We start from the raw sequence: 16,345 nt of genomic DNA, 5'->3' as shown, positions 1-16,345 counted from the left end.
AACCACTTTTGAAAAAAATTTTTTTTGTATTTTTTTTGAAATTTCACAAAATCTACCGGTCCGAATCGGCCCAAATTGTATTTCAAATCTAAGTTTGGCTAAGCCCTTTCGAATGGCGCCAACCGCGATGAAACCGGTCAAACCGTTCAAAAGTTATAAGCGGTTCACATACTCACATCCACCCACCCACACACACACCCCCCCTCCCACACACACACACACATACAGACATAGTGACACTCTCGCGAGAGTAGTCAAGGAAGCTTCTTAAGACCTCAGAACGTCGAGATCTAATGAGAATTCGATTTTTGCAAAACGGGGTAAAACCAATAACTTTCCGAATTTTGAAAATTTTCAATTTTCTTAGCGGGAAGTTAAAAATGAATTAACACCTCTACAATTTTAATACATGATTTATAAATCATTTATTAAAATTGTAACTATAGTTACGAATCTTTCTAGTTTTCTTTGATTACAAAAGGACGTTTAATACACTTTAGAATTCTCAGAAATTTCAAATAATTGTTGTCTAGCTACAGCTACGATTCTCACATTACAATAATATCACATAGTCACATCGTACGGTGTGTGTGTTGAAATTGCTGATATGTTAATGTTGGCCCTGGACGTAATTACCATGCGCGATTGTCACGGTCATATCAATAGTGATGTTGACGAGAATACGAGTGCAGACATAATTGTCTACTTACAGTAATACAATAACCTATAGTCTAAATGCTTGACGCCTTGCGGCGGTAATATAATTGTTAATTATGTATATTTTACAGCGATATATATGATTAAAGAAAAAATAATCTTAATAAAATTATCACTGAATTAATCAATATCATTTCCAATATTCAATGAATACCAGTGACGAAATATTGTAAATAATTCCCAACCCATGAATTTTAAATTTATCTAGTTACAAGTGTTTCCATCAATAGTATATTACACATCTAGGGCAGTAAAATAAGAAATGTCTCAGATCACATGTAATTGTTGTCCGAGGCGAAGCCGAGGTCAATAAACATGTGATCTGAGGCTTTCTTATTTACTGCCCGTGGTGTGTATACTATTTTTCTCCTCGACGGAGGCGGAAAGCGGCATTTTCGTTTAGCGCAGCGGGAGGAACATTGACGCTTTCCGCCCGGAGGTGAGAAAAATTTTTTTCAAGTTCCAACGGAATTATTAGATATTTATATACGTCTCATTTTATGAGAGCAATGTTTATTTTTAAAGAGCGAATGCTGGTGAAACGTAAATACAAAAATGCATGAAGGTTAAAAGAAAAGTTAAAGTTAGTCTTGTCATTCCCAATTGTATGATTAATTCGCCTCCACGTGGGTATAGGTAGAGTTCTATTATTAAATCATGAAACTTATACTGATGTGTAATAAATTCTCGGCATGTTATCTACAGATTTTCGAGAACTAACAAGATAACAGTAAATTATTTACGAATGGTATTTATTTATATTCAATGAGTCATTTTTTTTTTTTATTTACTTATAGACTCATTAAATAGTAATAATGTAAACTTGACCATTCGAACTTACGGTATTTTATTCATGAAAATGTTAAAAATGAATAAATAATAATGACGTAATCCAGAGTTGAATTAAATTCTTCTTGCAACTATATAAATTCTGATCACTAAAAACGAATGTACTAGCTATAAATAAAACGAATAAAATGAAACTATTATAGCGATGAACATGAAAACATTTTTTTTCTCTTACTTATAGAGTCATAGAGGTCAAGAAAAGAGCGTATTTGAGCATTTTAATAAAGGTCGCTGGATTTGAAAGACAAGGGACAAAAACATAAAACCGTAAAGGTTGAGAGATTTTATGGAAAATCTTTAGGATTAAGCAAAAAAAAGAAAATTTCGTGTTTTATTTGCATCACCATTCGAAGTTTACGATACTTTTTTGCACATTTTATGCTTTTATGCTTGATCCAATTCTTGTTTAGCTTCAAGCAAAGAAATTTTCTTTTCTATGAAAACGACTGTAGATATTGAAGTCTTTTAAACTTTCTGGAATATTACTTTTAAATAAACAATACCTTTTAAATAAAAAAAGTTCCTCTTATTCCATGATGCGTCGGGTAATAATGATTGAGTAATTAATTTTGCTTGAGTTTCGACTTTCAAGCTCGATCAAAGTTCAGGCCGAGATTAGTAACCATGCTTGGAAAGGACAATTAGGCAAATTTTGGCAACCAAAGTCGGGTATTTAACGGTAAGGCCAAAGTTCGTCTAGTTATCATAGGGAGTTTTTATCTGGGGTGCGCACACTTACCTACTACGGGAAGTCATCCTGAATGGCTCTTTTCATATATTTCAGTGCTAACAACATAATTCACCAGAAAATAAACAATTGTAATGCAAAAAACTTTTTTTTTTCAAGCTGAACTATATCTACACAGTAAAAACTTTTTCTTCAATGTCTAAAATGTAAAATTTTTTGTGTAGAATATTTAAAATTTTAGTTAAAACTATATTGATTCTACACAGTCATTGATGCTGTTCGATCGATCCATTTTTTAACATACTAAAATAATTTCAAGCTTTACTTCAACATAAAGCTCTGTTACTTTATCGTGACATATGGATTAACACTAAGTTTGTGCATGTAAAAAAATTCATCCACACTAATTTTTGAGTTGAATTCAACGAAAAATTTTTGACTATGTATAACAAATTTTATAGGAATTTCGTACTAAAAAAAATTTTGACTTGAACCTAATAGGTAAGAGTCAATTCTATTTTTTATACAATTTAATGTTGTTTTATTTTGTTCAAATATCGATTTCAACTGTATTAATAAAATACATAAAAAATTCCTTACTTTTTTTTCCAAAAGTTATTTCTCTCTCTTTTGATAGTATTGTTAAAAAAAAGTCTTAGGAAATAAGAACAAACATCAAAAAGTAAACCAGAATTTGTCTGTGCATAACTAAAGGAAGTTGACTGAATTCAACATCCGGTAAAATAAAGGAAAATCGAGGAATGTGTGTCAAAAGACACAGAATGTGTTTGCATAAGCAAAGAGTAAGTATGAAACACTCAAACACTTAAAAAAAATAATATAATAAAAGTACCTTTGAATTTAATTCTTCTAACCCGTTATCACCTATTCGGTCATTTTTATGCTAGTATAAATCTAATTTCAAGTGGATGGAAATTTCCATCTTCACTAACGATTTGAGACAATTCGTCTTCGGATAGTTAGGTCGATGGGTAACCATCGAACTTGAACACTAGTTAGCTGGTGAATGCTAGTATCTGTTCGACTATATGTTAAGTATTAACGATGGAAAGCTACTGAGAATCAAGGGCAACTTTTTGAAAAAAATCCATGAAAAATTAACCAAGCCAGGAATCGAACCTGGATCTCCCCGATTACATGTCAGGATGCTTTTACCAGTTAAGCTACCGGGTCATTCTCCAGTTACTTTTTTTCAGTATACACTTAACTCTCAGTAGTTTGAATTTAATATAAGATAGTACAATGTATAAAAAGATTAAAGCAATGATTGATCATGTTTGCAGGAAAATTGTAAAATTTCTAAACTACATTCATGTGCAGAGAGATTTCAAACATCAAAGATTTTTTTTTAATACTTTTCAAATGGATTGATTGATATCCATGGTCCAATAATAGACTGAAGTTGATTATAATCGAGATTATGGCGGAAATTGAATTTTTGCATAGAGATTAATTAGTATTGTGTAGTTTAGAAATTTATGATTATTAATGTCGCTCGTTTTTTAAAATTGCCACATCTTAGTAATAATTTTTTAATAGATTTCATAAAAATCTAACTATTGCAGCCGTCCTCATGGCGCAACTTTTAAAAAATTTAGTCACTTTCTGACTCAGTTTGTCGAGCTGAGTCAGAAAATGTAGTTCGTTCAAAAGTTTATATATGTATGTATTTATACGATATAACGCGGCTTGTCAGCACGATAGCGTTTTCAATTAATAACTTATTACTATTAACCTATTAATGTTCTATTAAGATGAGCTTAATAGGGCCAGTAATTTAGAAATGGTAGGATTTTGAAATTTTGAAAATCGTAAAAATTGATGTCTTTACCCATTCAACTTGGTATAATTACTGAACTAGACAAGATATTGAAATTCGGTAAGTTGCATCGTAAAGCTCTTTTATTAAACTTCAATTTCACTCCTCAGAAGTGGTAATAATCTCAATATTACTCCTTTTAGAGTTCGTTTAATAAAACAGTTTCACTGTTGAAGCCGTTTTAGAATTATTGGCTGTATCATAGCATAAACATGATATAGATTTAATAATCACGATATTGATCAGTCTTTCGTGTAATGTGTTCGGGTAGATCGCCAGTAAATATATATTTGACATATGTCACAAATTAGTTCTAAATATAGTTTTCTTCTTTTAAAATTTCATCCGGTTTTAAAATTCTGATTAACTTGGAAACTGTTGTTTCTAAGCAGTTACTTAAAATTTGGACATTGATAATTAAAATCTCATAATTATAAAAATTGTTTGAAAAATATTTGAGAAACTTTTTGAACAAAATTAGTTCTAAATAAATTTAAATTTATTATTGGTTTTTGTTTTTAATCAATGAATTAAGCTATACATTATTATTATTATTAATATTTTTTATTAAAAATAAATTTTCTTTCTTTGAGATTTCTACTTCCATTTCGACTGCCGAATGGCCTTTTTTTTATTTTAACTACGATTTCTCTTTTTGAATTTTTTTTTATTTAGGAAACTCGAAAGAAATATTTTTTCTTCGCAACTTCTAAAAGCGTTTGATACTGTTCAATTAAGGGTACACTGACCTCCGAAAATTTCTTAAAACATTAGATTTCCCATTGAAATGACCTAAAATGCAATCAGTAACCTAAATATTTTGACGTTATATTTTTTTTAAGTTTTTCAAGTCAGTATTATTACTTCTGAAGAATGAATATTATTCTTTTGTGAATACAACAACATTATTTATTTATGAAATTTTAACATATTCATACTTGTTAATTTAACAGTTTTTCTTGTTAATGTAACATTATTGGACAATGAATTTTTTGTGAGTAAAAAGAAATTATAATTTCGGAAAGAAAATTTTTTTGCATGGAGGAAATGAACATTTTGAAAAAAAAAATTCATATTTTGAAAAGAAAAACCAGATTTAGAGAAAAATTTAAATAAAAAAAATTAATTTTACTTGTAGTGTTATATTTTTAGAACATATGTCGATTTTCAAACGAAATTCATTTATACATTCTTATGCTTCTTCAACGACATCTTTCACTGGTCTACATCTTTATCGCATTTCTAACGCGATATCAAATACACACGAAAAAAGTTTTTGTCAAATTCAACCTAAGAATTTGTATTGATGATTTTTTTTTATACACACTTAGTATTAATTCAACGCCATTAACTGTAAAGATAAAGGAACATCCCTCGCGGTTTCGGAATTACTGTGAAATGACAGTGAAATCACAGTGAAATCATCTTCACCATAAATCCACAGTGAGTTTACGGTAATTTTTTGGTGAATTCACAGTGACTTTGGGAAATTTTGTCACTATGGTTTAGTAGTGATATCACTGTAGATTAATGGTAGTCTCATAAAGATAACACTGTGGTTTCATAATAGTTTTACAATAAATTCATACTAATTTCACTGTTATTTTATTGTGACTTCATAATGACTTGATGATCATAACACCATGAGTTTATAATAGTTCAACAGTGAATTTTTAGTAATTTCACTGTGATTTCACTATGATTTCACTGTGACTTCATGATGATCAGATAGTTATAACACCGTGTTAAATCCAGTCAGCCTGAGAAAAAAAGCGGTTGGTTGGCCACTTTTCGACAATTTATATGAAAAAAAAAAATAATTTTTTTCTAATTTTAACTATTTTTTAATGCAGAATTTCGAAAAACTGAGAATAATTCCAGTGAATTCAAAAAAAATTTTTTAAGTTTAGCTGATTTTTTTGCTTATAGAAAACAACAATAGCTATAGTTTAAAAAAAAAAAAAAGCAAATTGAATGATTTTCGCGGAGTTATAGGTACTTGTTGAAAAGCGGAACCGCATTTATTTTTTTTTCATTAAAAAATTAATATTACGTGAAATATTGGTCGTATAGACATCGGGTTTGGATCATTTTGTTCCTTATTTAATTCTCTACATTTTATACGCAGCATGTCTCGACCACTTGAGTTTCTGTGATTTTTAACTTGAAGCTCAACGCTAAAACGCAATATTTTAAACAAAAAAAAGCAACACTTTCCACATACATACAAATGTTTAGAATATTTTTCTGCGTATTTTGAAAGAAATGAAAATCCAAATTCGGACCATTTGTCAAAAAGTTGCCAACAAACAACTTCTTTTTCCAGGCCGACTGGACTATTTTGAAGCTATAAACTGAGTGGGACACTGGCAAAATATCGAATGTTCAGTCATGAGGATCAAAGCAATAGTTTATTTGTATTTCTGTGAAATTTACTAAAAACGGGCAACTTTTTTGTCTTACTCCGATTTTTAAAACCTATTTTTTAACAGATTAATATTATAATATATAAGTTAGGCTGGCAATAGCCGAGTCGGCTCGGTGCCCACATTTCGAAAGAGTGGGACCCGAGTTCGATCCCGGCACGCACAAATATTTTTCAGTGATTATAAATAAAAAAAAAAAAGATATGTGCGCTACATTGCCAGGCCTCTGTACCAGCCGGGTTTTCTATGGTTTTCCCATATAGTTATGGAAGGTAAAAATGTTATTATAGAAGTACCTTCCATACTATTTAAGGCCGTAATGCAAATGCAGGTACTGATTATAACGCGTAAGTCGGCCACAGTCGCAACGGATGTGTGTCGGGCATGAAAGAAAAAATCCTGACATGCAGGGGGGTGGGGGCGAGAAAAATGATTGAGAGTTCGTGGTTGAGAGATGCATAATTATATTGTGGAGAGAAAAAGTGGAAAACAATAATTCCCCATCCTCCCTTGTAAAACTCACAGTGGTGTCACTCTAAGCTGACTGCAGTATCACTATGGAATTACTATCAAATTACTATGAATTTATGGTGAAACTGTTGTAAGATAACTATGAAACGACTGTGATAAAATGATAAGACTACGGTGAACTTACTATCGAACCACTCTGAGATCACCATAAAACCACAGTCACCTAATGTCCCTATGTCATAGTGATTTCACCGTAAATTCATCATGATCTCACTGTCTTTTCACTACAATCTCACTAAAATTTTACTGTGATTTAACAGTGATTCCGAAACCGCGAGGGATAGCTCTATATATGTTGAAAGTAAAATTTAAAAAATGTTACTCAGGTATCAAATAACGGATCGATCAAGCAACAAAAACGATTGAGTTAAATTCAGACATCAAAATGTTAAAGATTCTACATGAAAATTTTAAACTTTACATAATGACGAAATAATTTTTTATTGTATAAAGTGAAACAAATCATTACATTTATTTAATTAAAAATTGGATGTATTTCATTTACAACGAAATCTTTGATGCAATGACGGAAAATGTTTTAGTGCGTCGGATGAAATCTTATCAAATTGAAAATCCGTCTGTTTCTTTACATAACGCTAAAATAGTTTTTTATTTTACCATACGCTGGAGAAATAACGATTTATAATAATTAAAATGAGTTATTTTTAATAGACCGACTTGTACTGCGTTAGAGATGAATGAGTGTGCTGCATTCGAACGTAAATGAGTATGATGATTCATACAAATATTTGTGCTATACACTTGTTTCGTGTCGAGTTCGGTATAGTAATGTTCTATTTTGAATTTGTTTTTTTTTTTGAATGAAGTATTTAGAAAAAAAAAATTTGCGAACGATAAACGGTTTGATTCTACTATAAAAATTGTATTCTTTACAAATTCCTAAAGTGATTTCTTTTTTTATTTTGTGACGATTATAGAGTTTAGAATAAAGCTCACCTTGATTTGATCTTTCTTAAGGTTTTGTTTTGTGGTTGTGCTGCCCAATAAAAAATAAATTATTTAGCAAGAGAGGTAGAATAAAAATATCTAATTGACTATAAATAAAAATTTCACAAAAAATTACTTCTGGTTCATGCATTTTTATTATATACATTATAAATCTAAAATTATCTTGTTTCTGTAAGTCGATATCATCAGCTTTGTAATTATTGTTCTAACGACAAAATACCTATAAAACCGAACGTAAACATTCACATGGCTGTCATCATTATGATCCCATCATCATCAATTATTATTCTCCGCTGACAAAAGTAAAAAATTGTCTTAGTAATTTTGGCAACGAGAATTCAATTTGATGAATTTATGAAGTTAATTAAATAAAAATATTTTATTCTTATTTACATGATAAAAAAAAAGTTTTTTCGATTGAGAATAGTTTTAATTGTAAATATTTTGTCGGAAGAGGTCAAATGTGTTATCGAAAAAAAAAAACATATATTTTAAAATAGCGAATATCATTTTCATAAACAGAATTCTTTTTAATAACTATTAAACTATCAACCATCCTATTTTTGAAGTAAATCAACTGAAAAGGTTAACACTGGCGTAGAAATCTGCAAACTAGATCAGAATCGGTTAATTCATTTAGAAACTATTTTGGTGAAAAGAACTGAATAATTCATCATGTATGTTATATCATAAAATTCCTTCCTTAAAAAAATCAAACAGCAACAAATACGTTGAACTGGTTGTATATAAGTCGGTTTCTTTTATGTTTCGTTTAACCCAATTCGCTTCACGTGGGTTTGCAGCTCCTGAGATTTTTAATGTTTTTTTTTTTACCCTCATGTACTTTGACGATATGTTTACAGCTTGTGGCGAGGGACTAGTTTACATCATGCGTAGAACGCAATGCAGGTTGTCTGGTTTTGAAAAATATTTTTTATTATTAACAACATAAAATGTATCTATGTTTATCCAAGCTGGGTAGAAAAAAAAGAAAAAGATAAAAATATTCCAGTTGCTATTCATACAATTCTCATACTTTGGAATTCGCTGAATAGAGTTCTTTTAACTTTTGGCTTGTTGAATTTTTTCCGTAAAGCATCAGAAATAGTTTCAAAAGAACAATTACTATGAAAAATATGCGAGGCATTCAATTTTATATTATCTGCATGACTTTATTCAAATTTAAGTAATTGAAAAGTAATTAAAGGAAGGTTATGTGCTTGCTGAATTACTTAATGAGTTAGGATGTGGTTTCAGATTTTAATAAGGATTCTTTTAATTACCGAACTATCTGCGGTATAAAGAAACTAAAACTTAAGGATAAGTGATTGTAATTTTATAGTAAGATTGTTTCTACTTAAACATCATCATGTCAAAAGAATTGATGAGTTCAGAAATTTAACCAGACAACTTTTCTGCTAGAGAACTAATTGCGGTCGCATTGATCCGTTCTTCGTGGTTTTTTTTTCTTCCTATGGGAAACAAACAGAAAAGCGAGACTAAAAAAAAATAAGACGAACCGTAATTTCCATGACGTTGTTTTCTTTTTTATTGTAAGAAATTACACTCAATTGTTTGAGTAGTTAATTTTGATTTTATTTTATTTAATATAACGATGTACAGAATATGAATTTATTTAAACTATATGTGAACTTGTAATCATTTTACTAATTTAAAGTATAACTCAACGGAGGGGATTGTACTTGTACACACTTTCGTGTTTTACAAGGGACTAGTTTACTAAAAATGATCTCATTAGTTATTAAATTATCACGATATATCTATTTAATATCGCAGATGACAATAACTACTATTGGTGGGTCTGCCAAGAAAATTATTGTTAACATCCAATATTGATAACTAAAACATTGAATTTAAAAAATTTGAAAAAAAAAATTAGGAAAACGGTTGACCCTGAAGGCCATCCCTGCAACTTCCCGCTAATTCCATACTTAGGCACTTAAAATTGCACCAATGACGTTTTTGAGCTCTTCGAGTTCAAAAATACAATTTATGGGTTATTTTGAGCTCTCTGAGCTCAAAGAGATTGCTTTCCTATGCTTTAAAGCTCTTCGAGCTCAAAAGTCTGATAGAGATTTGATAAGACACTATTTTTTGAATTTTTAAACCGCAATAACTTTTGAATAAACCAATTTTTACGCGGTTGGAAGCATTCGACGCAGTTTTTCAAGCCTCACAAAGAATCTTAAATTTTGAATTGATCGCGCTAGGGATTTTGGAGTTATTCCGAAAAAACACTTTTTTCGGTTTTTTTTCGTTCACGATATCTCTCGAACGAATCAACCGATTTTGACCGGACTGGTGGCGATCGACGTGGTTTTTTGAGGTTAAGAGCTGATTAGTTTTTGGAATTGAACTTTTAAGCCATTTAAAAGTTATTCCAAAAAAACCACATTTGAAAAAATTTTTTTTTTTCAGTTTTTTTAAGATTTCTCAAAATCTATTGATCTGAATCGGTCCAAATAGTTTTCAAAATCTAAGTTTGGTCAAGCCGTTCAAAAGTTATAAGCGGTTCACATACTTTCACACACACACACACACACACACACACACACACACACACACACACACACACACACACCTTGGGGCAGAGGAGAAACTGCTACCAGGCGTGTCTCCCCGTAGCGGATGGGAGAACGCTCGCTGTACCTGGTACAGAGGGTAGGAGCCAAAAAAAATACGTTCCCGTGGACAAAACTCCCCTTTAATGGGTTGGTCACACTAACTGACCTAACAAGATCATTTGGTTACGTTCCCTGCTGTGACCCACTGGGAGTGACCGGAACCTCGTGTCGTAGTTTCCGACGATGCAGGCCACGGCTGATGTGAGCTTGCTCTGCCGAGGTGTAAGTTGCAGCAGTGGATCAGGAGCCAGCCACTTCGGGCCTTGATCAGGAAGTACGCAGTGAGTGTTAGAGATCGGAATCTTCACCGCTCCGAGCGAGTCTAGTCCGTCCGTGTATTCCGGGACTGGCTAAGTGTCGGCTAGGCCTCAGGGAACTGGGGTAGAATATTACAAAAAACTGTCGTTATTATACTAAAAAAGTAAGTCATAATAGATTTACATTCGTGTAATTTATCTACCGAATGTAAATTTTATGATAATTTTATGTAAAGTAAAAAATACGACTTCGAAAAAATATCAATAAATTTTAATTTTAAAGACTCACTTTTTGTAAGCAATTTAATTTTTCCATATAAATTTTCAGTTTAAAAATATGTATAGCTATGTATGAATTCAAACACAATAGTTAATCTTCAATAATCGGCTTCTGTTGACTCGCAATTTCTCAACATAAATCAATATCTGTGAATCTACATTAAATTCATGTCCTAGATTTATGTGCTATTATGAAAAGCTCAATATCTTTACTCTGAAGTGTGATTGGTTAAGCCTTCTAGATAAAAATCAAAATTTCTGTAAGCAAAAATAGTACACGTCAGATTAAATTGCAACGAATAAAAGAAATAATTACACGGAGAAAAATTAATATTAGTATTTACTATACGAAAATATTAACTCCTACTATCTGGAATGGTAATAAAATTAATTAGTCCCAAATTAAAAGGTGTTATCATTGACAATTGTACTAGTTACTATTAATAATGGTAACGATTACTATCGAAAATGATAATTGTAATTATTAAAAATTATAACTGCTATAATCGAAGATGGTAACTGTAACCATCTCAGATTGTAAAAATTCTGAAAGAAAAAATAATATAAATTTATTTAATTTAATTCTTTATTTGCATCCATATTTTAGTTATGAACATTTTTTCCTTTAAAATATTAAAACAAATAATAACACAATCGTTTAAATCCATATATGATAAAAATTTCAAAATATTAGAGCTGTTATTGATTATTTTGAATGATTGACTATGATTATCAAAATAGCAATCATCCAAGATTTGGGTTACTAAAAAAGTCTTATTATTATCAATTATTAATATTTTTTCACAAAATAAAATAATGAAACATCATTTAATGGTTCCATAATAATTAAGTTAATTGTAATCCTATCATCTATATTATTAAGAGAATATCATTAAGAGAAAATACTCTATCTCTAGATTCATAATTAATAAATGACCTTATATCTTGTAAATTATTGACATTTTTACAGATATAAGCTCACTCCGACATTATACTCATCGAGACCTTTCATTTGAGTACCCACATCAATTTTTCATATATTTATATATATTATATATATGTATATATGAAAAATATATAAAAATTCATGTGGGTACTCAAATAAAAGATCTTGATAAGTGTAACATCGGAATGAGCTTATATCTTTAAAAATGTCAATAGTTAAGAAATGACATTGTATCTTGTAAACCATTGATATTTTTAAAGATATGAGCTCACCCCGACATTACACTCATCGAGACCTTTCATTTGAGTACCCACTTGCATTTTTGATATATTTTTCATATATATATATATATATATATATATATATATATATATATATATATATATGGGTCATTCCACCAAATAAGAACATTTTTACGGGGCGACCCTCGCGGATTATGTTTAAAATTTATGGAGGTGTTCTCTATCATAAGACAAACATTCCCTGAGAGTTTTAGCTCTTAATACGCAGCGGTCTTGAAGTTATGATTTTTTGAAATTTTGGAAAAAATTTTTTTTCAACTTTTTCGTCAATTTTTCTGATATGAAAAACATTTTCAAACAAAATCGACAAACATTGTATTTTGTAGGAAAAATTCTCAGCTTTTGAATGAAAATATTTATTTTTTCATAAACTTATCAGAAGATCCTTAAAAATCGAATTAAAGTGGAAAAATTGATTTTTTTCGGTGTGCAGCCCAAAATTCTTCAAACTTGAATTTTTTTTCTGAAAGCTGAGAGTTTTTTACACAAAATATAGCATTTTGCCGATGTGCATATTTTTTGTTTCGTCACAATTAAATTAAATGTTAGATTCACTATGCAGTAATATAATTCAGAATAGTAATATAATTTTCTCTTTAATACTAAAATTATAGTACTCAGAAATTTTGAACCACCTGCTTAAAAGATGAGTCTATACTTCGTCACTTATCATGCAGATGGCGCTCACAACTCCCTCTATTTACTTTCATTTTGTGATTCTGTCTTGAGCGATTTCTTTTCGGATCGTTTTTTTCTTAACAAAAATATAATTGCTCAAGTTTTTAAGTAATAATTATTGCGTTACTTTGATATTTCATCGCCATGAGTAAACGTATACGGTCAGTAAATTGTTGTAATCCTTTCAATGAGTCACGTAAGTAACTAATACAGTGCACTTGACCTCTTATGTATAACCTCTACGTAGAACCAATTAAATTAATGGCCTTGTGTTTAATATTGACTTTTGACATCTAATTAAACGAAACTTTTAGATAAAAAAGGAGTTAAAGATTTAAGAAAATTTCCCGACGAAGATCGTTGGAAATTTCCTGACTTAGATGACACTTCAATGTTATGTGTGCGTTGTCGATTCCGTGTCAAAGAATATATTCCGCCGGCATCAGAGGAAGAGGAAATTATTTCAAGTAAAATTGGTGTTGAAAGTCTGAGTATATCAGCTAAAATTTGTACTCAAGGAAGCAGTTTATCTCGAACTGTCAGTAATTTTAGCGACAATCTATGTGATTACAATGATCATTCTTTAGAGCGATTTTTGAAAATTCCTCTTATTGAAAAAGACAGGTAAAAATTTTCTATTGATTAAGTTTTTCATTTACTGAGTGAAAACTTACTTAATTATTTTTCTATGCGTTCAATTTAAGGTTATATTCTGAAAAAAATTATGGAGTGAAAAAACTTGATGAGAGCTATGCTGCCCTAGAGAATAAGTTCCAATCATAATTTGGAATAGTACCTGAATCTACCTACAGAAAGATTAATCAAGATCATTGTTCCATGATAGCTAAAGTGAAGAAATTATATAACGCTGAAAGTGACAAGTAAATTTTTTTAACAATCGATCATTTTAAAATATCTTCATTTTTTCATATTAATACGATCGATCGTTTGCTTTACAGATCAATAAAAAAGAAGCTGCTTTCAATTTTACCCGACAGTTGGGAAGTCAGTCGTATTGCATCTGAATTTAACTGTTCTCGAAAAATGGCACTGAATCTTAAAAATGATATCAGTGAATCTGAGAATGTTGATTTAGACTCTGGTCAAATGACTACTAATACTTTGAATTCCACAAAAGTTCCAGGCAATCAGCCGCTTAAGTTAGATGTAAAAAAACTTGTCATTGATTTTTATGAAAGCGAAGAAAACTCAAAACAATTAGCGGGCATGAAAGATTTTAAATCTGTGAAGGATTGTGATGGAAATCGAACTAGGGTACAAAAAAAGTTGATTCTTTGTAATTTAAAAGAATTGTACCAAAGCTTCAAAGCGCAATATAATTCAGTGGCAATCGGATTTTCTAAATTCGCTAGTTTGAGGCCTACTTATTGTATTCTTGCTGGAAGTAGTGGTACACACGTCGTATGTGTTTGTACTATTCATCAAAATGTAAAATTGATGTTAGAAGTTACTTGTGTATTTGACATTCTCTATCATTGTACTAAAACTAGTTATTAATCTTATTACATTTATTCCATTTAGGATGTAATTTTCCAAAATTTGCGAAAAACACCGATTGGGTTGTAGAATCTCAGCCAATTTACAAAAATTTATTAAATAAATTAGTTTGTAACAATCCAAAAAAATCGTGCTTTCCCAGAATGTGCAATAGTTGTCCAAATAATGAAGAAATCGCTGATTATTTTCGTGTGTCGTTTAATGAATCTGATGTTAATGAAATCCAATATAAAATGTGGACATCAACAGACCGTTGTACTATTGTGAATGTTACTTCAGATTCCGAAGACTTCATCGAGACTTTAGTGACGCAACTTGATAAGCTTTTGAAACATGATTTTATTGCGAAAACACAAAGTCGATTTTTTTCTGATACAAAACTAAATTTAAAAAGCGGGGAATTCGCCGTAGTATTTGACTTTGCGGAAAATTATGCATTCGTTGTGCAAGAAGCAGCTCAAGGCTTTCATTGGAATAATGATCAAGCTACTATATTTCCAATGGTGATTTATTATAACGAAAATGATACTATTAAGCATTTGAGCTTTGTTGGTATTTCAGATTGTCTTAAGCACGACACAGTTTTAATTTATTTATTTCAAGAGCAATTGATTGCCTTTCTTAAAAAAGTTTGCTGTCATCAATACGATTTTTACTTCTCTGATGGAGCTCCACAACAATTCAAAAACAAGAAAGCATTTACAAACTTATGTTATCATTATGCTGACTTCGAAATCAACGCTGAGTGGCATTTTTTTGCAACTGCCCATGGCAAAGGACCATGCGATGGTCTTGCGGGTTCATTAAAACGATATGCTGCTAGAGCTTCATTACAAATGAACAATAAAGAGCATATACTGAAACCACAAGATTTGTTTTCCTGGGGAACGAAAAATTTTACAAGCGTTGACTTTACTTTTATAGCTAATGACGATTATTTAATAAAAAAAAATGTGTTAGACGTACGATATTCTCAATCGAAAACGGTGAAAGGTACACAGTCATTACACACTTTTGTGCCTTTAAAAGATGAAATTGGTTATGCTTTCATTAAAACTGTGTCCACATCTCAAAAAAGTTCAAAAATAAAAGTATTTTAATTATAATGAATTTGCGTTTAATTTAATTGTGACGAAACAAAAAATATGCACATCGGCAAAACGCTATATTTTGTGTAAAAAACTCTCAGCTTTCAGAAAAAAAATTCAAATTTGAAGAATTTTGGGCTGCACACCGAAAAAAATCAATTTTTCCACTTTAATTCGATTCTTAAGGGTCTTCTGATAAGTTTATGAAAAAATAAATATTTTCATTCAAAAGCTGAGAATTTTTCCTACAAAATACAATGTTTGTCGATTTTGTTTAAAAATGTTTTTCATATCAGGAAAATTGACGAAAAAGTTGAAAAAAAATTTTTTCCAAAATTTCAAAAAATCATAACTTCAAGACCGCTGCGTATTAAGAGCTAAAACTCTCAGGGAATTTTTGTCTTATGATAGAGAACACCTCCATAAATTTTAAACATAATCCGCGAGGGTCGCCCCGTAAAAATGTTCTTATTTGGTGGAATGACCCATATATATATATATATATATATATATATATGAAAATGTAACTCCTTACTTCAAAAAATTAGGTTGGCTAAAGCTTGGAGCAAGACGAGACTATTTCATTGCCTGTTTGTTTTATAAAGAAATTCG

General features: G+C 30.4%; 2 protein-coding genes and 1 long non-coding RNA gene across 3 annotated transcripts in view; all 3 read left to right on the top strand.

The window, feature by feature from the left end:
• Window positions 1-13,638: 13,638 nt before the first annotated feature.
• On the top strand, window positions 13,639-14,176 carry LOC123259759. Its single transcript, XR_006508314.1, has 3 exons — window positions 13,639-13,751; window positions 13,832-14,008; window positions 14,087-14,176. It is a non-coding gene; the product is annotated as an uncharacterized LOC123259759 (long non-coding RNA).
• A 58-nt stretch (window positions 14,177-14,234) lies between these two features.
• Window positions 14,235-15,233, top strand: LOC123259063. Its single transcript, XM_044719328.1, has 3 exons — window positions 14,235-14,595; window positions 14,670-15,148; window positions 15,207-15,233. Exons 1-3 carry the CDS (start codon window positions 14,235-14,237, stop codon window positions 15,231-15,233), a joined length of 867 nt encoding a protein of 288 aa, XP_044575263.1.
• Window positions 15,234-15,276: 43 nt separating this feature from the next.
• The window catches only part of LOC123259742, a 418,255-nt gene continuing 417,186 nt past the window's right edge, over window positions 15,277-16,345 (top strand). Inside the window, exon 1 of the mRNA XM_044720419.1 lies at window positions 15,277-15,736. The gene's annotated coding sequence lies outside the window, so the exon portion shown is untranslated. The remainder of the gene's footprint in view (window positions 15,737-16,345) is intronic.

Source organism: Cotesia glomerata, linkage group LG2 (genome assembly GCF_020080835.1).
Source record: "Cotesia glomerata isolate CgM1 linkage group LG2, MPM_Cglom_v2.3, whole genome shotgun sequence".
Classification (NCBI taxonomy): Eukaryota; Metazoa; Arthropoda; class Insecta; order Hymenoptera; family Braconidae; genus Cotesia; species Cotesia glomerata.
Note: the sequence above shows the minus strand (reverse complement) of the source record. Positions and strands in the feature narration are given on the sequence as shown.